This window comes from Hemicordylus capensis, chromosome 3 (genome assembly GCF_027244095.1).
Source record: "Hemicordylus capensis ecotype Gifberg chromosome 3, rHemCap1.1.pri, whole genome shotgun sequence".
NCBI lineage: Eukaryota > Metazoa > Chordata > Lepidosauria > Squamata > Cordylidae > Hemicordylus > Hemicordylus capensis.
In genome coordinates, this window is record NC_069659.1 from 21,898,844 (window position 1) to 21,924,532 (window position 25,689).

At 47.9% G+C, this 25,689-nt stretch overlaps 2 protein-coding genes across 6 annotated transcripts in view; one reads left to right on the forward strand and one right to left on the reverse strand.

Annotated features, from left to right (window-relative positions):
- CEP57 (centrosomal protein 57) overlaps nucleotides 1-14,837 on the forward strand; it is a 39,053-nt gene extending 24,216 nt beyond the window's left edge. For both annotated transcript variants that reach the window (XM_053306811.1, XM_053306812.1), the window contains exons 5-11: nucleotides 1,660-1,776; nucleotides 3,571-3,648; nucleotides 5,005-5,121; nucleotides 6,498-6,578; nucleotides 8,539-8,765; nucleotides 10,803-10,947; nucleotides 13,475-14,837. In XM_053306811.1, the coding sequence (XP_053162786.1) occupies nucleotides 1,660-1,776; nucleotides 3,571-3,648; nucleotides 5,005-5,121; nucleotides 6,498-6,578; nucleotides 8,539-8,765; nucleotides 10,803-10,947; nucleotides 13,475-13,696 (987 nt within the window). In that variant the 3' untranslated portion in view covers nucleotides 13,697-14,837. The remainder of the gene's footprint in view (nucleotides 1-1,659; nucleotides 1,777-3,570; nucleotides 3,649-5,004; nucleotides 5,122-6,497; nucleotides 6,579-8,538; nucleotides 8,766-10,802; nucleotides 10,948-13,474) is intronic.
- Nucleotides 14,838-16,373: 1,536 nt separating this feature from the next.
- Nucleotides 16,374-25,689, reverse strand: part of MTMR2 (myotubularin related protein 2) — a 73,365-nt gene continuing 64,049 nt past the window's right edge. For 3 of the 4 annotated variants that reach the window (XM_053309827.1, XM_053309830.1, XM_053309829.1), the window contains one exon: nucleotides 16,374-24,363. In XM_053309827.1, the coding sequence (XP_053165802.1) occupies nucleotides 24,202-24,363 (162 nt within the window). In that variant the 3' untranslated portion in view covers nucleotides 16,374-24,201. The remainder of the gene's footprint in view (nucleotides 24,364-25,689) is intronic. The other variant, XR_008319514.1, reaches the window with a different exon arrangement.

A 25,689-nucleotide genomic window follows, 5' to 3' on the forward strand; every position in this document is an offset into this window, starting at 1 on the left:
CCTATCGCCCTCCCGCCCACCCAGCTGCCGAAGACCACCTTACCCGCTCCAGCCCGAGGGAAAAGAGAGGAGCTCACGAGCAGAGCTCCTCTCTGTGCTAAGTCACTGCTCAAACTGTCGCTATGGACGCAAAGGACGCCTATTGCGTCCATTGCGACAGTATGGGCAGCAGCTTAACACAGAGAGTAGCTCTGTTCCCGAATTCCTCTCTTCTCCTTCGGGCTGGAGCGGGTAAGGTGGGCTCCGGCAGCTGGGTGCGCGGGAGGGCGATAGGCGGGGGCGGCCACCTTCTCATGGGCCATTTTGGCCGTTATTCATCCACACACCCCCCCAAAGTATAAGCAAAATAAGGAAGAACAAAAACAGAGACAACAACAACAAAAAAAAAAGAGAGAGGGGGGACAAGGGGGAAAAAAAGAGACAGAAAGAGAGAGAGAGAGACAGAAAAGACGGGATAGAAAGCTAGCGCCCGTTATCATAACGGGCTTAAAAATACTAGTAACCTATAAAGCCCTAAACAGCTTGGGCCCTGGGTATTTAAGAGAACACCTTCTTCATCATGAACCCCACTGCCCACTGAGATCTGCTGGAGAGGTCCGTCTTCAGTTGCCACCGGCTTGTCTGGTGGCCACTCAGGGATGGGCCTTCTCCATTGCTGCCCCTGGACTTTGGAATGCGCTCCCTAGTGAAATAAGAGCCTCCCCATCTCTGACAGCTTTAAAAAAGTCTTTAAAGACGCACCTATTCACCCAGGCTTTGAATTAATATTGTTTTAATGCTGTTTTAAAATATTATTTAAAACATTTTAAATTGTTGTAATGTTTTAAACTTTTTTTTTGTTTTAACTAAGGTTTTACTTTGTTTTTATTTTGTTGTAAACTGCCCAGAGATGTAAGTTTTGGGCTGTATAAAAATGTGTTAGTGTGTTAGTAAGTAAGTAAATAAGTAAGTAAATAAATAAATAAATAAATAAATAAATAAATAAAGTAGTGGTCAGAGTGTTGGACTAGGACCGGGAAGACCCGAGTTTGAATCCCCATTCAACCATGAAACTCACTGGGTGACTCTAGGCCAGTCATGTATCTCTCAGCCTAACCCACCTCACAGGGTTGTTTTGAGGATAAAAATAACCATGTACTAAGCTCCTAGGAGGAAGAGCGGGATATAAATGTAATAAATAAATAAAACAAGAAGCAAGGAGATTGCAAGCCAGTCAGAAGCCAGTGTCAGAAAACCAAGCAGCAACGGGGAAACAGGTCTCCAAACTGGCACTTGAAACATTGGGAGTTTGAAATGTTCCGAGCTTGAAACAGGCCCTTTATTCTAAAGGCGTTCTGTTTCGAGCTCGAAACACTCAAAACGGCTGTTTTGAGCTGGAAATGTTTTGCACATTCCTAATTACTAGCTCCTGCCATTGATGCGAATTGGGCCCAGATGTTTGACACGAGTCTTTTTGGAACGTTTCGCTTTCCTCCCAACTTCACAGTCCCTAAACATTTTGCTGTTTTTCGGGAGATGGCTACTAACTAGGGTAGTTAGCAGATTACTGGCCATTCTTTGATGCCTGTAGATAACCCTCAGGAAATTCCGTTGATGAAGCTCTTTCCATCTTCTTTTGCCACGGCATGGAGAATTTCGTTTTTCTTCTTCTCTTTGCAGGCCACGTTGGAAAAAGAGAGAATCCTTGATCAATGCCACGTGAAATCTAAACTGGAACGGCTGGATCTGCTTGAGAAAGAATATGCCAGACTCAATACGATGCAGTCTCTTGCCGAAGTGAGTCCCTTTCCTTTGGCTTCCTGAGACCAGCTTTGAATTCATCAAAAGGGCCAAGCGCCCTTATAGCCAGTTAGCCCGTCACAGCTTGTGCATGCCATTGAAGTAAGCCTTTGAACCCAAGATAGCTCAACAGTGGGGAGGGGTGCTGCTCTCATGCCTGGTTTGCAGCCTTCCTGGCTGCATTAGGCTAGACCAGGGATTCTCAACGTTGGGTCCCTAGATGTTTTTGGACTTCAACTCCCATAATCCCCAACCAAAGGCCACTGGGGCTAGGAATTATGGGAGTTGAAGTCCATTAACAGCTAGGGACCCAACATTGAGAATCCCTGGGCTAGACGGGCACTTTGGCTGCGATCCCATGCACACTAACCAAAGAGTCAGCCCCATTTGAAACAGTAGGGTTTCCTTTTGAGTAAATATGTACAGGATGGAGCTGTCTGTCTGATCCAACAGGGCTCTTTCTGTGATCCTATCATTTCATGCATTATCTTGGACTGCAATTCCCATAATCCAATGAGGTGCAGAGCCGGTCTTGGGGTAGCAAGTATGAATTGTCCCCTTTGCTAAGCAGAGTTTGTCTTAGTTTGCATTTGGATGAGCAACTACATGTGAGCACTGTCTGCAGTAAGATATTCCCCTTTGGGGCAGGGCTATGGCTCAGTGGAAGAGCATCTTCTTTGCATGCAGAAGGTCCCAGTTTCAATCTCTGGCTCCTCCAGGTAGGGTTGGGAGAGACTCATGCCCCAAACCATGGAGAGCTGCTGCCAGTCACTGTAGAAATACCTAGCTCGATGGACCTATGGTCTGACTCGGTATAAGGCACTTACGTTCGGATGTTCCTCAATGACTGTAAGCTGCGCACAACATGAGACGCTTGCGTACAACGTCCAAGCACAACTTTATTCATACTCCAAATGCTCCTGCAGGTTTCCATTTCCCTTCCCAGAGTGAATTCACACTCTGTTCAGATGCAGAGCAAGGTCCTTGCACAATTTTTGGAGCGCCACCTGCAGGCCAGCTCTTGCTTTTGGGGAAGAACCGATTACTACTTTCCTGATGAAAGGGGGAAAGGGCTGGCTCTTCTTGAAAAGTGCTGGCCAGCAGGTGGTGCTCCAAAAATTGTGCAAGGACCTTGCTCTGTGTCTGTTGTAAATTTGTGCTGGGAAGGAAGCCTGAAGCCTGCTGGGAGTCTGAACCCTGATAGAAGAACGTGACTCTTGTGATGTCTGCAGTGTTTTTTATTGTGAAATCAGTAGAGTTAAAAAGAAAATAAGAAGTAGGCTACTCTGATCATATCTCCAGGAGCTTCACTACCTGAGCTAGGAAACTTGGTTTCTCACATCTAAATGTGACACTAGCCCTCTTCAGACACCCAAATAATAAGCTTTTGAACGTGCCAACAGTGCCATAGCGGGGTTGGAAGTCCTGCCCTGTCCCATCACCCCCTTCACCTCACCACTCATGGTTACAGCAGTGTTTGTCTGCAGAGGGAAATCCTGTAGCAGTTGTGGAGGGTCCTTCCATGATCAGCAGCCCAGGGAGATCCAGGCTGCCGACCATGCAAGTGCCTGCTGTTACAGCATTCCCCTCTTCAGACAAACACTGTTGTACTCATGAGCAATGAGTTGGAAGGGGTGATGGGGCATCGCAGGACTTCCAACCTGCTTCAGTCCTGTCAGAGGGTTATTATTTGAGTGTCCGAATAGGGCTACTCTATCCACTACACACACTGGCTCTCAACGGATAGCAATCTTTCGCCAACAGTGTGTCTTGCTTTTGTCCTTGCGTCAGAAAAAAATGAAAGAGCTGGAAGAGAAGCTCGGGGAGGAAGAACAGGCACGGAAGCTGGTGCAGGAAAAAGCGGCTGAGGTAAGTCCTGCTTGTGCAGGTTGTCATTGGGTGGTCCGGGGCCAAGATATTTGAAGGGCCTCCTTCTCTCACATAAGTCCACCTGCTCACTGTGTGTGTCGTTGGAGGCCTTGCTTGGCGGTCCATGGCCATTGGAGGCCCATTGGACTGGGACCTGTGATAGTGGAATTCCCTGCCTTGAGAAGCCTGCATACCCTATCATTACAGGTGTTTTGGTGGACCATTAAAACATGTATATTTTATATATACGTCCGTCATTCAAGCCTTTAGTCGGATCTCAATATTTAGTCCCTCATTTTTTCCAGGGGAAGTTCAGTTGTGCACGTGCATGCCCACTGTTTTAACAACTGTGCTGTTGCGTTAGCGAGCCAGTGCTGACTTCTAGATGAGCTGATTGGTAATGCTGGTGGGAGTCCTAAAGCTGGAGGACTTCTTTCCTTCAGCTTTACATGCAGATACTCACGTGATCTTTATTTGATGGTAACCATCTCAACTCTTCCCTCTAAAGTCATGGAACACCAGTTTGACTACAGTATCAAAATGGCTCCTAAAGAAGACTCTGGTGCCATTAGCAGGACCCCTGCCAACTTGGCAAAGAGGCACCTTTTTATGTGGTGATTCTCTTTTATTTAGCAGGGGGAGAGTAACTGGCCCTATCAGTATCTCCAGTGACTGTTGCTGGTGTCTATCTTATGTTTCTTTTTAGATTGCGAGCCCTTTGGGGACAGGCAGCCATCTTATTTATTTGTTGTTTCTCTGTGTAAACCGCCCCGAGCCATTTTTGGAAGGGCGGTATAGAAATGGAAGGAATAAATAAAGGGCCAAATTAGATCTTTAGCGGGGGGGGGGAGGGGGACAGGCCTGGGGACTTGGATCTTCACTGGATGGCTATGGAGCAACAGGAAGAGGGTGCAAATTGAAGGGGAGAGGCTGGGGAGGCCTCTCCCCAGAGGCATCTGGTGGGCCACTGTGTGAAACAGGATGCTGGACTAGATAGGCCTTGGGCCTGATCCAGCAGGGCTGTTCTTATATTCTTACAAGGGGTTCTTAAACTTCTGTCTGCAGCTTCTTCCTTGTGCTCTGTCCTCCCAGCTGCAATTTTCAGAAACACTTTTTGGAGATTAATGTCTGAAGGAGCTATGGGACGTGGGGTCAGGGTAGTCTTCGTTCATATCTCTGTGAACCCCTCGCCGCTGCATTGTTCTCTGCTCCCAATCTGGCTGTGACTAAAAGAATGCATAACTGTGGTCCAAAGCTTACAAATGAAGGGCCACTCCTTGGTTGGCACACCCCAGGCTTCCTCTTCTATTCTTTTGAATGTTTTTAAAAAAATAATTCCCAGGCTTATCTCGGCAGCTTCAGACTGGGTTGGAGACCAATAGAAAGCTGCTGCAAGCAAAAACGCAAAGCGTGCCGGTATCGGTGCCGTCAAAACCAAAGAAGAGTAAGAAGAAAGCCAAGCAGCTTGACAAGGTGACTGGGCAGTTGCAGAGCAGAGAAGTCTATTGGGGGTTTATTAGTCCAGATAGAGAGATGGAGCCTCCATGTTCAAAAGTAGTCGTACCTCCCTGTACCAGATAGTGGGGACAGTGGATGACCTTTGGCTTTATGCCCTGTTTTTAACCCTCAGGTGAAAATGTGGCGAACTGTACCCCAACTTAGAAGTTAAAAAATAATAAAACTTAAGCCAGTTGACTAGTCAATAAGGTATTGATTTTTTAAATTGTGCCGTTGATGTCGTACATATTGATGTCATACTTAATAGGTTTTTAAGTGCTTTGTTAACTTGGTGTACTTGTTACCCCAGTACCAGATTGATACGGTACACTTGTCTCTTTGGGGTAATATTTACTCCAAAACCTTATGTAGGCACGCTTGAGAAGAGTGAGCACTTATTCTGTTAGGAATCTAGAAAAGATCTTGTGCATTCAGCGTCAGTGTTCTTTTTCCACGAGACATGAACTGAACAGGTTCTGGTCTAAGCATCTTTGGACATGAAGCATGCTTAGTGATTGATGACTTTTGTGGGGTCTCCTTGACCCCTAGCTCTGTAAATGCATAGTATTTTCATTTCCCCATGCAGTGCAGTAGTAGTTGTCGATACCCCAATATCTGTATTAGTGAGGAGGGCACTTTTAGACAATATTACATGGTGGATGAAACACCATTTGGGGCACTTGGCCTTATTAAAGTTGATCCTAACCTGAAAGATGGAATGGGAACCCTGGCACAAAGTTTCATGATCCCCTCCGCTCCATCTCAGATGGGGTGCAATTGGGGCTAAGCTTCAAGAATCATTGTTTAGCACAGGGCTGCACAACTTTGACTCTCCAACTGCTTTTGGACTACAGCTCCCATAATCCCCAGCTGTAGTGGCCAGTCACTAGGGCTTATGCGAGCTGTAATCCATCATCTGCAGGAGGACCAAAGTTGTGCAGCTCTGGTTTAGCTGCTGCTGGAAACCAAATGCTGGATTAGTTAGATGTTTGGTCTGGTTTGACAAAGTGATTCTTGTGTTCTGAAGAAGCTCTGGAAAGAATGGGGTGTGTGTGTGTATGTATATGTACAAGTGTGTGTGTATGTATGTATATATGCATGCAAGAGAGTCTGTTTTAATGATCCTGGTTAATTATCAGTTTGGTATAGAACATGCCAGGGCTGTACAACTTCAGCCCTCCTGCAGATGTTGGACTACAACTCCCATCATCCCTCTCTATTGGTCACTGTGGCTGGAGGTAATGGGAATTGTAGTCCAAAAACAGCTGAAGGGCCGAAGTTGTGTAGCCCTGGAATATATTCTGGAACCAGAATATTTCTTCGGATGTGAAAGTTTCTCTTGTCTCCTTTAGAACAACTCTGGAATGACCCACTTCCACTCACAGCCCCATTACAGACTGCAACTGGGTGATGTGCCGTTCGTTGCTGGAAAGGTGAGTGGGGAGAGAACATTCAAAGCTGTGATTGCTAGATGGAAACTCCAGAGGCAGTATACCTCTGGATAGCAGATTCTGGGGACAAACGGCAGGGAAGGACTCTTGCTTTCATGTTTTTGCTTGTGGGCTTCTCAGAGGAATCTGGCTGATCAGTGTTGTCGGTTCTTGATCTGATCCTGTTTAATTATCTTAAAACTCCCGCCCCCACCTCCCATATAAAAATTCCAGCTAACTATGCCAATTAGCAAATACACCACTGAAAAATAAACTGACTACTTTGTTTGACTCCAAGGCTAGCTTTTTTCCAAGTGTTTTGATATTAGAAATCAGGAGGTTGTCTTAAATTCAGAGTCCTGTTTCTTTCAAGTCAATGCAGATATAACCTGTATTTAACCTCTACTTTTTAAGGGAGAGACCTTAAAGGCCAAGTTGGAGACAGATCGTCCTGGAGATAATCTATGTGGTTGCTAAGAGTCGACACCGACTTGATGGCACCTAATCAATCAATCAGTTTTAAGGGGGTCAACTTAAATTCAGAGTCGTCTTTGATTCTGGTAAATATGGGTATTAAAACCCACTCAACAAAAGAAGTCCCCTCCAGTGTTCCCTGTAAGAGGGAATCCAGAATCAGAGAGGAGAGCTGGTCTTGGGGTAACAAGCATGACTTGTCTCCTTAGCTAAGCAGGGTCCACCCTGGTTGCATATGAATGGGAGACTTGATGTGTGAGCATTGTGAGATATGGGGATGGAGCCACTCTGGGAAGAGCAGAAGGTTCCAAGTTCCCTCCCTGGCTTCTCCAAGATAGGGCTGAGAGAGACTCCTGCCTGCAACCTTGGAGAAGCCGTTGCCAGTCTGTGTAGACAATACTGAGCTAGATGGACCAATGGTCTGACTCAGTATATGGCAGCTTCCTATGTTCCAGATGTTGTTGACTACAGCTCCCAGAATCCCTAGCTGCAGTGGGCTTTGGCTGAAGATGCTGGAAGTTATAGTCAAGAACATCTGCGATTTCCTGTTAGAGGGAACACTGGTCCCCTCCCTGCTTAGCTTTCCCAACTGCTGAGCCAAGGCACCAACAATACAAGTTACCTGTAAGAGGGAGGAGAAATACACAGAGCGACTTCTCATGACCGCCGATAAGTAGGTACAAAATAGGTAGGAGGGAACTGGAGGTCGTCTGAATGTGCCATGTCATCAGGATGTGTATTCTCATTCTCAGGGCGTTTGCTATTACATGAGAAGCGGCTTTTTAGAGGCAAATGCTTTCCCTGAAGCTGCTTTTCAGGCTGAGAAGCTAGCTTCTCCTGTTTAAATGACCAGGTTGTGGGTGATGAGTGAGATCTCCGTCCTGGAGAGCCATTTCCAATCAGATAAGCCAGCAGTGGACTAGATCAAGGCGGCACCACTTTCAGCCGTCCAGCTGTTTTTGAACTACAGCTCCCATCAGCCCTGGCCACAGTAGCCAATAGTGAGGGGTGATGGGAGTTGTAAGCCAACATGATAAATAGCCCTCTGCAGGAGGGCTAAAGTTGTGTAGCCTTGGGCTAGGATTACAGTATCCAGCCACCCCACATTTCCTCCCAGTCACTCCATGTGCTTTCCCCGGCATGCCGGTGCTGGGTTGGCAGTTAAAGAGTCCCCACCACCATCATCACACTATTGGGGCAATTATCCCATGTTCTGCTGCCGCCTCGTGGTGGGGTCTGGGATTTCCAACATCCTCTCCCAACTTTACTGATTTGCACAGGCCTACTAGACAGACCAATGATAAGGCAATATGTACATTTGTTTTTATTTATTGCACTTACATTCTACCCATCCCAGAAGGGCTCAGGGAAGTTCACATCCAAAATTCAAACCATGTTCAAAGTTACTGAAGTTTCCTTCAGTAGTAGCTCCCTGTTGAGTGTCTCCAGTTGCTCTTGCATTTCTTCTTCACCTCCCGCCTCCCTTCAGTCCACTAGCCCCAGCCACTCGGTCGGAGCCAACGTCCAACACGTTTTGCACCTAATGAAGCACCACTCGAAAGCCCTCTGCAACGAGCGCGTGGTCAGCGACGTCCCGTTGAGTCAGCAGATGAGCAAAGGCCGGAGATCCTCCGCGTCGTCGGTTTCTTCCACGTCCCGGGGAGACCTTTCCGAGGTGCTGCTGACTCTGCAAGACGAACTTGGGCAGATGAGCTTGTGAGTTGGAACTTCTCTGTACACTTACACCTGTGACGTTTGGACTAATGTGAAAATGGAGCCTGTTTATGCAGAGGCTCCCTACGCAGTTGAGCTCTAATAGCAGAGGCCCCCGCTTTCACACGCCCTGCTGGATGCACAGCATGGCGCCAATTCCCAACCATGCATTAATTATATACACACAAGTCAGGTGATTGAGGCTGTAAAAAGAGCCATGGCTTACCTTTGAGGATTCTAACCGGCTTCTTGTTACTGGGGTGGGGTGGGATATGGGTGGAGCAGAGGCCCTTTGGCCATTCAATAAGCCCTTCTGGATCAGGGCTTATTGAATGGACAAAAGAACCTTCTGGATCAGGCCCAAGGCCCATCGGGTCCAGCATCCTGTTTCGCATAGTGGCCCACCAGATGCCACTGGAAGCCTACAGGGAGGAGGTGAGGGCAGGCCCTTCTATCTCTTGCTAACTGAGCAAAGGAGGCACCTTTTGAAAGTGGTGATTCTCTTTATTGAGCAAGGGGAGAGCAACTGCCCCTATCCACCCCCAGCACAGCATTCCTCCAGTGGCTGTTGCTGGTGTCTATCTTATGCTTCCTTTTTAGATTGTGAGCCCTTTGGGGACAGGGATCCATCCTTATTTATTTATCTATATCTATATCTGTATCTATATCTATGTAAACTGATTTGGGAACTTTGGTTGAAAAGCAGTATATAAATATTTCTCGTAAAAATGCCCTCTCTCTTGTTCTTACTCCCCTGCAATTGGTATTCGGAGGCATCCTGCCTCTAAACCTGGAGGCATCCTATAGCCACCAGACTAGTAGCCATCGATAGATTTGTTCTTCATGAATGTGTCAAAGCCTCCCTTAAAGCCATCCAAGCTGGTGGCCATCACCACATCCCGTGGCAGAGAATCTTCTAGGCTATATTATTAATTCACTAAGACGGTCCATGTGTGGATGAAGGGGGATGCATGGTGTGGTACACCAGCCAGCGTGGTGTAGTGGTTAGAGTGCTGGACTAGGACCAGGGAGACCTGAGTTCAAATCCCCATTCAGCCATGAAACTAGCTGGGTGACTCTGGGCCAGTCACTTCTCTCTCAGCCTAACCTACTTCACTGGGTTGTTGTGAAAGAGAAACTCAAGTATGTAGTATACCGCTCTGGGCTCCTTGGAGGAATAGCGGGATACAAAATGTAAATAAAATAAAATCTGGGAAATCTTGCGAGAGCTGCCAAACTCTTGCAAGCACATTGGGCGGATGTGCGACGGCCGGACACGGGGGGAAAGCAAAGTGGGAGGCGGCAGCAGCACCGCCAGGGTGAGGTGGTGCCAGGGAGGGGGAGCGGCCAGCAAGAAATGGCTGAGAGGAAGATGTGGGGAGGGGTGGGGGAATGGCTGACCGGCTGGGAATTGGTGGCGGCAGCGGAGAGAAATGGCGGCAAGGAGGATGCGGGAGACGGTGCCGGCTTGAGGCGGGTGTGTGTGTGCGCGCCCGATCGGCAGAAGATGTTCTGTGCCCAGGCCCACTAGTTCTATAGATTAATTCTCTGCTAGGTGAAAAAGTACGTCCTTTTGCTGGTCCTGAACTTCCTGGCTATCAGTTTCATGGGAAGACCCCTGACTGTTTGGCTGTTGTGGCTGGGGAGCTGGGAGTGGCAGTCCCACATCATCTGGGGGACCCAAAGTGTCTGCTGGCATAAGGGTCTGCTGTTGAAAGAAAAGTGCCCAAGCCCTTGGTTCCATCTAAGGTGGCGCTTTGGAAGGTGGCCCAAAATTATTTTATGTTTCCTTCAGTTTCTCCTGAAGTCATCTGTATGCCCGTGCTGTATGCCATGAAAATGTATTTTTTTAAAAGGGAGAGAGAGGGGTGTTAAAAGGCAAATAATCAATTAAATTCTGACTTGGTTGGGCGGGGTGGTTGTTGTTTTAGTTAGATGCTTTCCTTCTAGCAAACCTGCTTCACAAATGTACTTTAAGAGGATTCTTAATGAACCAGATGTCCCCACCTCACTTTCTTTAATCTTTCAATTGTGTGGAAGTGATTACCAGCATCTAGTGAAACTCATCCGCGAGGCTCCGACGATTGCCTTGAGGGAAGACCTGGAGAGAGAGCTGGAAGTGCTGGTGAAAAGGATGGAGGCCAAAGCCGAGCAGATCTCCAAAATTCAGAGACATCGGGCACGAGTGAGTTTCCTCGCTGGCTCCATGCAGGCCCCTGTGAGATAATGAATGGGGCAGTGTTTTGTCAAGATGGGGCTGACGGGTGTTCTTGCCGGTGGGATAAGCCCAGGGGAAAGTCCATCATTGTGGAGCTCATTGAAACCTTTTGCAATAGGCCACAACAGGGAATTCCGAAATGGTTAGTCGTTCCCTGTCCAAGCCTAGGGCTGAGTTGTAATGCTCCCCGCTGCCTTTGCTGTCCCATTTCCAGGTGGCAAACCAGAGGAGGGGATTTCAGCAGCTTTTGAAGGGAGGGGCAAAAGCTGGCCAAATGATGGCAGTGGCAGGTCTCTTCCCACCCGCTTGCATATCTCTTTCTCTGCTATTCCCTTCAGAACGATCAGACAATCAGTCTAGCTCAGCACTGTATGCTGTGATCAGCAGTGGCTGCCCGAGGACTCGAAGGTCTTTCCTCAGATTTGCTGTCTAAAATCCTTTATCGCAGGATGTTGGAGATTGAACCTAGGGCTTTATTCATGCAAAACATGTGGTCTAGGACCCAGCTCTGGGCCCTCCCCACACCCTCTGCCATAGGATGTGGTGATGGCCACTAGCTTGGATGGCTTTAAAGGGGGCTTAGACAAATTCATGGAGGACAGGCCAATCAATGGCTACGAGCCCTGATGGCTATAGGCCACCTCCAGCCTCAGAGGCAAGATGTCTCTGAATACCAGTAGTAGAGGAGCAACAGCAGGAGAGAGGGCAGCCCTCACCTCTTGCCTGTGGGCTCCCCAGCAGCATCTGGTGGGTTGCTGTGTGAATCAGGATGCTGGACGATTGGCCTTGTGCCTGATCCAGCAGGGTTGTTCTTAAGTTCATCTTAGGAACCAAGGAAGCTCCTTTATATGGAGTCAGACCATTAGTGCCTCTAGCTCAGTATTGTCTACACTAACTGGCAGCATTTTCTTCAAGGTTACAGGCAAGGGTCTCTCCCAGCCTTACCCTGGAGATGCCAGGGAATGAGCCTGGGACCTTTCTACATGCAAACATGCAGATGCTCTTCCACTGAGCTATGGTCCCATTCCCTAAGGAGAATATATTACAGCTCTTGCATGTAGTCATCCATACAAATGCAAACCAAAATCGACCCTGCTTAGCAAAGGGGACAATTCATGCTCACTACCAGAAGACCTTGTTGTAAGAATATCTGTTTCCTCCCATCCCCAGAAATCTATGGAAAATTCTAATGGTGTTCATAGATGCAGTCACCCACTTGGTCAAGATTTCTTATGAGGGTTGTCCTAGACGTTGTGGTGAAATGTTTCCCTTTCAGATCTCACCAGAGTCAACTCCCATGTTTGGTCATGAAATACTGTACCTTTTAGTGTAGCAAGAATTCATGGATGCTGCTTCTTTCACCTGTCAGAATTTCCTACAGAGAGTGATAGGAAATTACAGTTTTTTCACATAAAGCAGTCTCACACCATGAGGTTATTGATTTAGCATGATTGTCCTGTCTCCAGGAAACCCTTGACACCAGCTGCCCAAGTATCTTGTCCAGCAAGGGAAATGGATGGCCCCCTGTCCCCAGGGGAGCTAACCTAGCCAGTTTGCCATCTTGGCATGAGAACCCCAGCTTCTATTGGCTGAACAGGTGACACTTTTACCACCTGACTTCACCCTGTTTGGAGGAGATGTCCCCTAGCCTCTCTACTGTGGCACACTTGAAAAAACCCCATAGAATTGATCAGCAATCCTCAATTATGAGGGGCAAAACTGACTACATCAAGATAAGTAGCTGATTGTAGGACTTAGAGGAGATTCAAGTGGAGGAAGGTGATTTCTGAAGCAAGGGCGACCCAAGTTGTTAAGGTGCCCAAGGCAAGGTGCAGAATGCGCCCTTACCCCATGCCCCTGGTGAGGGCCAGCCCCCTTTCAAAACCAACCCTTGCAGCCTTTGAAAAGAGAGGAGAGCTGGTCTTGTGGTAGCAAGCTGGTCTTGTGGTAGCAAGCTTGTCCCCTTAGCTAAGCAGGGTCTGCCCTGGTTGCATTTGAATGGGAGACTAGAAGTGTTAACACTGTAAGAGATTCCCCTCAGAGGATGGAGCCACTCTGGGAAGAGCAGAAGGTTCCAAGTTCCCTCTCTAGCTTCTCCAAGATAGGGCTGAGAGAGATTCCTGCCTGCAACCTTGGAGAAGCTGCTGCCAGTCTGTGAAGACACTACTGAGTTAGATAGACCAAAGGTCTGACTCAGCATATGGCAGGTTCCTATGTTCCGATGTACATGGCAGGCAGAGAGGAGGGCAGGTTGGTAGCAACCTCGTCTTTTCTCCTTGTGTTTCTTGCAAGCTCAACACGGGCGGTGAGGAGAGGCACTCCTTGCAAAGCTAGCAGAGACTAGATCGGCCTGTTCCAGTGGCAACACTGGGGAGCATCTTGCCTCCCTGACGGCGCCCCCATAGTCTGCAGCCTGAGGTGACTGCTTTGCTGCCCCCCATTCTGAAGTGAAAGCAGGACATGTGACCTGCCAGTTTCTGTGTTTCTCTTCCAGCTGGAGAAACACAAGCGAGAAGGCCAGTCCAAACAGTGCTGCAGTCGAGAATCCAGCAGAAGCCGTGAAGGCAAGACGCCGCCTGCTGCCGCCATCAAGGTGAAAGACATCAGCCAGAAGGGGAAACCCGGGGAGAGGGGCAAGAAGAGCCTTCAGTTGCTGAGGGAAATGCAAAGTATACAGACCTCCCTTCAGAAAGATGACATCAGTTGGGACTACTGAGGCCTCTTGCTTGTGTGATTTGTGTTTGCACCTTTTCCTCCTCCTGGCTCTAGCCAAGCTGCAAAAGATGATGTCACAGCTGCACTTCCTAAACAAGACACCCCCCCCCCCCCGCTTTATATTTTCCACCTGTAGGCCCGGTTATGTTACATCCAGAATCCTATGGGGGTTGGGTTAGGGGAGTGGAAAAGAAGTCAGCCCTTTCATTATCATTTTAATTCATTACCAGACCCTTCCCTTTATTGACAATGGCTGTTTTGCTCTGAAGTCTAATCCTTGCCCTATGAACTCTGCCTCAGGCAATTAATTTAATTGCTTACCTGAGGACAAGGGGGTTTTCAGAGAGCTGAGGGCGGAATGGTGGAGGCATTACTGCCCGTGGAGCACGCTCTCTTTGGTTCACAGTTCTTGCCGTGCTTCCAAAATGCTTCCAAAACCTGCACCGTGTTTTGATCAAGGCACAAAAGAAGCAAGCGTCTGCACAACAGGCAGCCCTGGCTCTATTATATCCACTCTCAACCCCTTTTACAAGCCATTGTTTGTCTCCAGACTTTTAAGCAGATTTTTGCCTTTTTTAAAAAAAAAAATATTGCTGTTGAGGGTGTTTCCCTCCTTGCATTGTCACTTTAGCCACTCCTGCCTCAGTATTGCTGAAAGATGCTCTGATCTTGAAATGTAGCAGCTTCACAAAGACCGAGCAAACGCTTGTACTCTCCTTGACACTCTGTTAACTACCGTGGGCTTTTCCATCAGCTTCTCAGAAGGACACTTTCTTTAATCCTCCAATTCTTAATAATGTAGTTTCAAAGTGGAACTGAATAGCCGCTTGGATGTTCTTTCTAATTCTTTTTGCAGAAGAGTGTGAGATCAGTGTATCTGGCTTTTTAAAATGCTTCTGATCATGCTGGTTTTATATTGGCAGCTTTTTTTTTTTTTAATGTAAAGGTATTATTATTCACTGGACCAGGAGACCTGGTGGCTGCAGTGGTACAAAATGATTTTAGACGCACACTTGCTCACACACTATTTATTACATTAATAATGTGAAAGTTTCCAGTGATTGGAATGTACCGATGACTCAAAATTGCCTGCGTTTTTTGAGGTTTGATTGGAATCCAATAAAAGCAATTTCCTAACTGAATGCATGTAAATGGGGAAACCATCTCTCTTGACTGTCCACTTTCCAAGTTTTATCCGGGCCTAGGAATAAACTCACAAACAATGAGTGGGTTCCCACATCACATGGAACCTACTTGTAAAGTCAGTAATTGACTTGTCTGCAACTGTCTGAACCCACGCCAAGGCTAAGACCTGCTATTCACTCAGGGCCTCAAACAGAGATGTGTAAGCAGGATTTGAAGTTGGCGTGCCAAACCCAGTGCTGCTCCCAGTGAGGTGCATGTTACACATGAACCCACGGACTCCTCATTAACCTCTGGTCTATTCAAAGTGTCGCCCTCCCTTTGCCATCAGGACCAGTGGAGGTGAGGTGATGCAAGGCATGCTGGGATAGCATCCAGGGCCTCTCTGGGAGGCCAGGCCAGTGGGTGTACCTCTGACTGAACTTGCCTACTTCCCGCCAACAGAGCTATGTGACTGTCTGCAGCGCCAACTTCAGGTTCCTTCTCTTGGTTGTGTGAACCTGCCCCAAGTAAAAAGCAGACTGTAACCAGGATTGAAGATGACATGAAGTACAGTCTGTGCTACTTGTAGTAGAAGATTGCCACCTCACAACCTGGGCCTAGAACATTACACCCCCTGCTAAGGCATTTGTGCCACTACCCCTGAGGAGATCTTTAGGTGTGTCTGTGTGGGCAGGAGGCAGGACCGTGGAGAGTTTGGGCAGCAGGAGTTACCTTCTGGATCCACTGCCTTGCCTCCCACTACAGTAGAATTGAGAGCTGGGCACCCCACCACAAAATGGCAGCCTTAACTTGTAGCAAGGAATGAGCCAGCAGCTGGTGTGTGTAACTGGCCCTCCTGCTGTAGCTTTAACACAAGCCTGACATGCAGGAATGCAGCAAGTGAAGGTTTTCCTGGCACGGAGAGTGGTGGGGAAAGCTTCAGGCTGCTGTTAAAGGTACAGGAGAAGGGTTCTCAAACCTGGGTGCCACGATGATGTTGGATTACAGCACCCATTATCCCGCATCTCAGTAGCTAAATGGCTAAAGTTCCACTAAATATGGAACTGCTGATGGTTGCACCACTTACCTAATTATTTTTCCTCCTAAAGAGCAATTAAACATGGTATCCACTGTGTGCAGTGAAGCTTCTGTAGGCAGCCAGCACAGTGATGAAACGGAAACATCTTGACAGTGTCAAGGAGATATTGAGCCAGTAATAAAAAGACTGTCCTCTTTCCCAGACAAATGTAACCAGATGGGGCTGTAGCTCAGTGGAAGTGGACAGAGTATCAGCTTTGCATGTTGATGGCTCCAGGTTCAGTCTCTAGCTACCAGGAGCTCCATATGTGGGGACTATATATGCAATAAATATTTTTTTAAACAGAAGATTGTCTGAATCTTTATCAAAGGGACAGATTGGTGGCTTAACAGTAGCTGTGAGGGTTATCTACTCCAGCCAACTGACCACATAGATACACACTTCTACTTTCCAATTATCCTTGGTCTCATAAACTGGCAAAATATTGACCCAAGCGAGAAAATAGCAGAGAATGTTTTGGTATTCCATTTATGTTTCTTTACTTGAAACGATACAATCAATCGTGTTAAAAAACACATAATAATATAAAGAAAAAGCAACTTTCAGGTCAATGTTCATATAGCAAAGAGGGCTGCTGAGTTGGGCTTGGCCTACACATGGAACAAAATGGTAGAACAGAGAGTGCCACTACATGTGGCAAGTGAGAGGTCACGTGTTTGAATTATTCTATGAAACATTATCTGCAAGGAGAAAGCTAGTGGGGTTCGCTTAGGCTAGAGTTGCTGTGCTAGTGGTTTTTCTTTTCCCCTTTAACATAGGGAGTTTTTATATGCGGGAGCATTAAAAAAATGGCATTCTCCCCACCTGCAACTGGAAGTGATGCAGTCCACTCTTTCATCTCGTTCTGCTGCATGCGTAGACCAAGCCTCGCTCGCCCTGTCCAAGCCATCAATACAATTCTCTGCAACAGCACCACTTCACACACTCACACAAATTGTGCGCTTAGTTTCCAAGTATTAAAAACACTGCCGTGGGTAACATAAGGGAACAGAATTATATTACACTTCAGTAGAGTATGAATGGCTGCAGACAGCTCAGCTTGTCTGCCAAGACCATGACCTCAAATAAGATGCAATGTCTGGGCAATTGGTGTCCAGTTCTACAGACAGATGCGCTAGAGAGCAGGGGGTAGGCAATCTTGGCTCTCCAGCTATTGAACTACAACTCCCATCACCCCCAGCCACAATAAATAGATCATAACTACTGGTTGACATGATGTGCCGCCTCCCATCACGTCTTTAAAAAGTGTTTACACAGTTGCTCGAGTGCATTTTTCAACAAACACTGGAATTGAGCAAAGGCAGTTAAGAACATAAAAACAGCCTTGCTGGATCAGGCCTGAGGTCTATCTAGTCCAGCATTTTGTTTCACACAGTGGCCCCCTAGATACCTCTGGTGCAGCAACACACTGTTGTGTGATGGATGGCCATTATACCTGATGGACATCCATTGCTGAACTAGGTTTGTGTAATTCCCTGCTTTGGTGCACGAGTGCTATTGCACAGCTGTGTACACACTGTGCTATGAGCATGCAGCAGTTCCTGCAGTGCCCAGAACGCTGGCAGAATGCTACACAGTATGTAAGTCAAAGTTACCAATATCTATATGGAGTCCGAATTCACTAGTCAATGTTTAACAGGCAACACACGGTGACCTTTTGCTCCCAGCACTCTGGTTTGTCCTACCTGTGTGCCCAGAATGCCTTGTCATATTGAACCAACTCAATATTTGTTTGTTTTGTACAGTTGATGCCTTTCAGCAGAGATAAATTCTAATGCAATGCTATTGGCGTGTCTCTTGCAATGGAGATCGGAGGCTACTTTATTTCAAACGGTAAGCCTTTATGATTGTGTGTGTGTCTATATATCATGAAATAAGCACGCACACATAGTCACTGAGCACTACAGGACTGGAAAAAAGATGTACCTGTCAAAAATGGGACACCCCCTTTCCAAGTCACCACAACAATGCCTTAGATACTGTATTTACCCAAATGGAACATGACTTTGGATTTAAGACAACCCCCGATTTCTAACATCAAAAGGACTTGGGGGGAAAAATCTAGTCTGAATTCAGGTAAATAGGGTATTATTAGAGACTGTCAGAAAGCAAACGTGTGCCACCATGTGGCTACCAGTTCACAATGCAACTTTAATTTTCATATACTGTATCCCCCTCTCCTCACCTGCAAAAAGATCTTCACAAATCTAATAATGTTGCTCTAGTGAGGTGGGGAGTCGGGGAGTGAACATAAATATTTACCCATTTGCAAAGTCACAAAAGCTGGAATTCATCACTATCTTGTCAAGCCTTGTAGCTATTCGATGTGCCAACTGTTGCAACAGAAGCCAGAGGGGAGCTAGTAGGTGGAGGAAAGGAGGGCACAGATTGACGGAGCCCTTTAGCTAGTGTTGACCTTAGTGTTGTAGCAACTGAGGATCATTGCTATTATTAGTGCTTAGGTTAGAGGATCTATTTATTATTTTTACACATATACCCCACTCTTCCGTCCCCTGCTAACTGTGCAACGAGGCACCTTTTAAAAGTGGTGATTCTCTTTATTTAGCAAGGGGAGGACAACTGGCCCTATCCATCTCTAGCACAGCATCCCTCCAGTGGCTGTTGCTGGTGTCTATCTTATGCTTCTGTCTTAGACTGGGGACAGGCCTTTGGGGACAGGGAGCCATTTATTTATTTATATCTATGTGGACCACTCTGGGAACTTTTGTTGAAGCCGGTATAAAAATATTCCTCATTTTCATATCCATATTCGTATTCTTCCTCCAAGGAGCCCAGAGCAGTGTACACGTGTATGTTTATCCTCACAACAACCCTGTGAGGTAGGTTAGGCTGGGAGAGAAGCAACTGGTCCAGAGACACCCAGTGAGTTTCATGGCTGAGTGGGGGTTTGAAAACAGGTGTCCCCCCCAGATCTAGTGCAACACACTAACCATAGAACCATGCTGGCTCTCCACAGCTTTGCAGACAACTTCCTCATTCAGAAGGGAGGAGGGAGGAGCGATGCTGATCAGCAGATCACAGTAGGGAAGAACTGATGAATGAGGTTGAAGTAGTGGGAACTTTGGGGGAAAGTGATGGTGTAATGCTGACATTCTTGCTCTTATGGGAAGTGAAAGGTGAATGTAGTCAAACGTGTGGAAGGAAGGAAGAAACAACAGATTACCAAGGATGAATATAGCTGAGGGGTCTAGGGACAAGTGGTTTACATATCACCAGCCAACTGTGCACCTAAAAGGAATGCGATCTCATCGGCTGCATGCATGGACACTGAATGATGGTCACAGCTGCTCAGATACAACACTCAGGATGCTTGGAGCCTCTGCGACCATCAGTAGAGGCACCCATGCACTGGTAAGTCCTATGCACCCAGTGAGCTCACCTCTCTCTTGGGTGCACAGCAGGCTGCGTGGTATGTCAGCCTCTAGCTGACACCCTGACTACCACTGGGCATGTGCTTCAGTCACCACGCATGCAGCCCATGTGCGAGTCCCCACATTTCTGAAGTGTGAGCGCTCTTGTGCAGGAGCGCAGATACCTTCAGCGCTTTCCCTGTGCTTGGGAAGCACAACAATGTGCTCTAACAGAGCACTTCCAGAGTCTGGGGAAGCTCCCAAAGTATTTGTGCTCTTGTGCAAGAGTGCCTTTCATACATAACATAGGATCTACTTGCAAAGTTGGTCACTGACTTGTCTGTGACAGTGAGCCCAAGCCAGGCAGAAACCTGAGGTTTACTCGGGGCCTCAAACTGAGATGTGTAACCAAGACTTGAAGCTGGCTTGCAAAATCAAGTGCTGCTCTCACTGAGATGCATGTTATGTTTGAACCCACACTCTTAATCAGCCAGGTGAGGACCCCTCCCCACCACCACCTTTGCCATTGGGACCAATGACAGAGGTGATGCAAGGCAGTCTGCGACAGCACCCAGGGCCTTTCCAGGAGACCTGGCCAGGGGGCATACCCCTGGCTCAACTTGGCTACTTTCACCAAACCAAGATATGTGATTGTCTGCAGCGCCAGTAACAATGGAGTGATGATTACGAGCCAGCATGGATTTGTCAAGAATAAATCCTGCCAGACTAATCTCTTTTTTTCAGTTGGGTAATGAGCTTAGTGGATTGAGGGGATGCTGTGGATGTGATTTATCATTATTTCAGCAAAGCATTTGACAAAGTTCCCCAAGATATTTTGGTTAACAAGTTAGTCAGATATGGGCTGGCTTATAATATTGTCAGATGGGTCAGGAAACCATATTCAGAGAGTGCTCATCAATGGCTCCTCATCAAACTTGGGAGAAGTTTCAAGAGGGGTGTCGGAGGGTTCTGTCCTGGGCGTGTTATTCTTTAGCATTTTTATCAATGACTTAGATGGGGTGGGGGGAATTCCCATCAGATCTGCAAGATAATTAACACCTGAGAAGATGAGAATAAAATCCAAAATGTCCTTCACTGAATGGAAAACTGGGCCTGCGCCCCAAAATAAATAAATAAAATTCATAGGTGTAGGGTGGGGAGACACCAGACTGGGCAGTAGCACATGTAAAGAGGAGCTTGGAACTTGCAGGCAATCACAAGCTGCATTTGAGCTGCCAGCATGCTAAAGCTGCAAAAAGGGCTAATGTGATTACCATTCGTTTCCAAGTCACAAGAAGTAATAGTTCAGTTTCATTTCTACTCTAGTCAGACCTCATCTGTAAAACTGTGTCCAGTTCTGGTTGCTGCATTATAAGGATGCAGACAAACTGGAACGGATTCAAAGAAGGGCAACAAAAATGATGAGGGGTCTTGAAAACAAGCCCAGCAAGGAAAGATGGAAAGAATGGGCATGGTTAGCTTGGAGAAGAGAAGACTAAAGAGAGACACGAAGCACTCTTCAAACAGCTGAAGGGCTGTTAATATAAGAAGAGGGCAAAGCTTGTTCTTTGCTGTCCCAGAGGGCATGGCAAAATCTAATGGGCTTGAGATATAGGAGGGTAGATCTGGACTGAATATTCGGAGAAACTTCTTAAAGATAAGAGCATTTTGACAAGAGCTATATTCACCTAGTAAGAGGGCTAGGCTCGCCCTCACTGAAGGTCTTCAGAGGCTGGGAAAACCATCTGTTGCAGATATTCTCACCCTGGTCTTTCTGCGTCAAGCACAGGGGCTAGACAAGATGGCCTCTAAAACCTCCTCCAACTCTGTGATTGTCTAAAGGGAAGGGACAAAGGGGTGCCATGTGGAAACCCTGCTCAAGACACTTCCAAACAATAAGACATTTCTATTCTATTCCTGTTACATAAGGCATTGCTTTAGCATCAGAATGTGGTTAACTATATTTATACAGCGTTGCCAGCTAATAGTACCTGGGTCTTCGTGAGTATAAAGCTTCAAAAACCTGCAACAATTTCCCTTTGTCTTTTTAAAAATAAAAATGATAGGAGAACAAACCTTTAGACAGAGCCATTGTATGATTCTCCAAGTCAAAAGGGAATTTACTGGTCTGTTGGCGGCACACTGATGAATGTTGCTAGCGGCTGATATTGCTTTCCAAGTCAGCAGATGGCAGGGCGTCGGCCGGGGCCCACCTGTATGCTGCGGATGCTCCCGCTGCTTCCTTACTGCGAAGAAATCCCTCAGTAAAGCTGGTGGCCATGCAGTGCCAGCTCAAGGGTTTTGCGGGGAGAGGAGGCAAGATCCCACCAGGGGGCCCCTATCCCTGAGTGGGGCCCTTCTTGCCCCCACTCCACTCAGGGACAGCCCTTCCATGAGGCGAGGTGAGGCAGTCTCCTCAGGCAGCAGATTACGGGGGAGTCGGCAGGGCAGCAAGATGCTTTCCTGCCCGCCCCTTTTTTAAAAAAGGGGGAAAGATAGAGAGGAGGATGCGTGTGTGGGGTGGCATTTGGCACCCTGCCTCAGGCGCATGGAGGTCTTCAGCCGGCACAGCCTCTGGCATTGCTGTCCACATGCTTGCCTTCCCCACTCTGGGCCAAATCTGTATTGCCCACAGAAGAAGAGCCCAGCACCCATTCCTGCTCCTCGCCCCCGTCACTTCAGCCAGGGACTGGGAGGGTCCCCGGGGTTGGCAGCTGCGTGGGCTTTGGCAAGGGGCCAATGATGCCAACCAGTATTCCCTGGGAATAGGGAGTTCTCAGAGGTTGCTGACTACAGCTCCCATCATCCCCAGCTGCAGTGGCCTTTGGTTGGGGATTATGGGAGTTGTAGTCAACAACTTCTGGGAATCCCTGTTACAGGGAACACTGGAGACAACTCCCGATGCCAAGCCTATGGCAATGTACCCACATCCATCAGCGTCTCCTTTGAACAGGCATGCCCAGAAAGCTTGCTTCATGCCTGTTCAAAGATGTACCCATGTGGCACAGACAGCAGCCCCATTCACACAGGATGCTCGTATGAGTGTTCAGTGTACACAGGTACAGTCATTCACACATGTTGGGATGCCATGTTAGCCGCTGGCCTGTGTAGCCCTGTGGAGTCTGGAGGAGGGCGTGGCATCCCTCCTGTGGGGCCTCCGTTCCCTTCAGAGGACGGCGGGGGTGTGAAGGGCCCAGGCTGGTTGGATCCCAGTAGGGTTGAGAGGGCAAGGCAGGAGGAGCTGCAGGGAACAGCTCCAGGGAGACAGTGAGGTTGGGCAGGGCAGGAAACAGGTAGCAAAGTCAGGAAGGGGGCTGGGCTGGAAGTAGGCTTGAAGCCCTGTCAGCTCTGAACTTGGGCATTTAAAGACAAGGCAGCCAATGATGAGGGCTGCTTCTGAGTATGGGAGCCAGCAGTTCCCCAGGAGAGGGAACTGGCTGAATGCAGCAAGCCAGGAGGAGGACTCAGGTGACAAGCTCACCTCCTCCCCTGGCCGTTCCTGAGACTGACCTTTTCTGTGCCTACCCAGTCAACCTGGAGGGCAAGAAGGGCCAGGAGCCCACCTCATCCCCCTGGCAGTCTGACAACCCGGTATGCTGAATACAAGTGCAGCAGTACACCTCCTACCTGTACCATGCATTTGAAGGCCCTGTACCCAGGTTCCCTTTTATAATGAATGCAGGTACAGCCATTCACACAACCACATGCGCAAGGGTACTGACATCTGTACACTCATACAACATAAAGTCTGAACTGGGCTATGGCGGTCATCTTTGCTGGGAGATCACTGCTGATTTCTGTCTGTCTCTGCCTTAAATGCTGAACATGACAGGATTTGGCTTCTCTGTTTCCCTTTTTCAGAAACCCTTTTTTCCTGTTATAAGAGACCCCCCCCAAAAAAGCGCCCTTTGTTGACAATGGCCAGAACCCAAAAGAACACCTTAGCTGTGCATAAGGGTGCACACACCCCAGGAGGTCCCATTCCTTCCTGCCCCTGGACTGCACCCGTTTGTACTGTGTTGCCGTGCGCTTCAGAATTCCTTCACGTTTTGGGGAGGAGCTTGTTGGGAAAGTGGGGAGGAAAGCACTAGGGCAGCAACGTGGGCGGCTAGATGCTTGGGCGGCACCTGCTCCGGCCACCACCGCTGCTAGCCTCTGCCTCACCAATCTCCCTCCCTCCATGGGCCCCACCTGCCTCCCTGTCTCTGCCCTCATTGGAACTGGCAAAGATCCAGCGCACAGGATAATGATGTCACCGCCTGATGTATGCTTTGCTGCTGGGCAGTGACGCCGTCAGCCCACCTGCTGGCTCTTTGATAGCGCCAGTAAGGGCGGAGAGAGGCTGAAGAGCAGGTGATGCGCAGCTCCCCCCGCCCCATCCGGCATCCCTACCTGGCCCCAGCCCCATTCGCTGCACGTGGCCACCACATGGTAGATCCGCCCCTGGAGGGAAGATCTGCAGCCCTGCTGCATGCATTAGGCACCCCACCATGGGGGCCTTTGGATTCAGGCCCCGTGACCAGAAGTCTGTAAGCTTTCAGTGCCAAAAACAACCATTCTTCAGTCCAAAGCAACAACGACCTCTTGATACCTTGAGCAGAACAAATAAGTGCCCTCCTTTTGTCTTGGAAGGCCATCCTTCATAATCAGTCCCCAAGGAGGTTAAACTGTGTAACAGGCCTTAAAATGAATTTTTTTTAAAAGCAAAAAAAAAAAAAAAAAAAGCTCTCATTTCCTGTAGTGTTATAGATAATAACAAAATACCTTGGAGGCATGAAGCATAATAAATAGTGTTCCTCCAGGATGTTGCCTTCTAAACTGAGAGGTTTCTCTTGTACTCTTCCTTTTTGAGAAAAGCTGCCATTTTGACACGGTTCTGGAGGGTTTTATAAACCCAGAGTCTGTCCTGTGTTACACAACAGTCTGGACCGGGGTGACGCACTGGGCAGGAGAGCCAGCTCTCTCAGAGGACGGAGTGGAACGGTTGGTGATTTCTCGCTGGAGCTCCTCCACTTTCTTCTGAAGCTCCGCCCGTTTCGCCAGGAGTTCCTTATAACGATTGTGCACCGGCTCCTACGGTAAACCAAGAGCATAAGAACATCCCTGCTGGATCAGGCCCAAGGCCTATCTAGTCCTGCATCCTGTTTCCTATAGTGACCCACCAGATGCCTCTGGGAAGCCCACAGGGAAGAGGTGAGGGTAGGCCCTTTCTCCTGCTGTTGCCCTCCTGCAACTGGTATTCAGAGGCATTGTGCCTCCGAGGATGGAGGTGGCCTATAGCCATTAGACTAGTAGCCATTGATAGGCCTGTCCTCCATGAATGTGTCTAAGCCCCTTTAAAGCTATCCAGTACCATATTCAGCCTTGTGATGGATAACTATGCCTGGGACTGAATTTGAGTCCTACCTATTTGGGCCCCAGAACCTATTTGCAATTTCAATTGGGTTGTGTGTTTTTTTGGGGTTTTTTTTTGCTATAACCCCCATAAGTTTTAAAATAATTGGCAATATAGAAATGCAATAATAATAATTTAAAAAGTGGGGGAAACATTAAAGAAAAATGAAGCCCTGGAACAAGTGAAGTCACAACAAAAGATTCCAAACATGTGCAGAGTGTACTTCTGTGACCAGTGAAATAACAACTTTCTACCTCCAGATATCTCAGATTAAAGTGATGGGGCCAGTCTTCCCTCTAACAGGGATTCCCAACTGTTGTTGACTACAATGCCCAGAATCCGGAAGCAAAAGCCATTGCAGCTGGGGATTCTGGGAATTGTAATCAACAACATCTGGGAATCCCTGTGAGAGGGAACACTGGAGGGGGCCCACTTCAAAGGGTACTGATTTTATTTATTTTATGAATGTATTTATTTAGAGAATGTATGAGAACCCCCTTCAGCAAAAGCTCCCGGGATGGCATATACTGAAAAGAATTAAGTGCTCTAACTGAACTCATTCAGGAAAATGATGAATTAAAATGATGAATGCTGAGAAGCAGCAGTGTTGCCATTCCACAAACCAGCCCAACCATAAAAACCATGATTAAAACTGTTTGCCCGTGCAGTAGGGATGTGCACAGAACCGGCTCCCTCGAGCCGATGGTGGGGCAGGGGTGGCTTTAAGGACGGGGAGGGGGCACTCCCCCCGCCGCCGCGCTTTCCCCTCCAGCGCTTTGTAGATAAATAGTCCGGCGGAGCGGCAGCATACCTCCTTGCCGCCCCATGGTTTTACTAATCAGAAGTGACCGGAAGTGCCACGTGCACGGTACTTCTGGTCAGCCACCCCTGCCTGCGAACCGGTTTGAACGCAGGGGTTCCAAACCTCTCCGGCGTTCTAAGAATAGAATGCCGAACAGGTTCTTGCACATCCCTACTGTGCAGGAATGCACAGGCAAACAAAA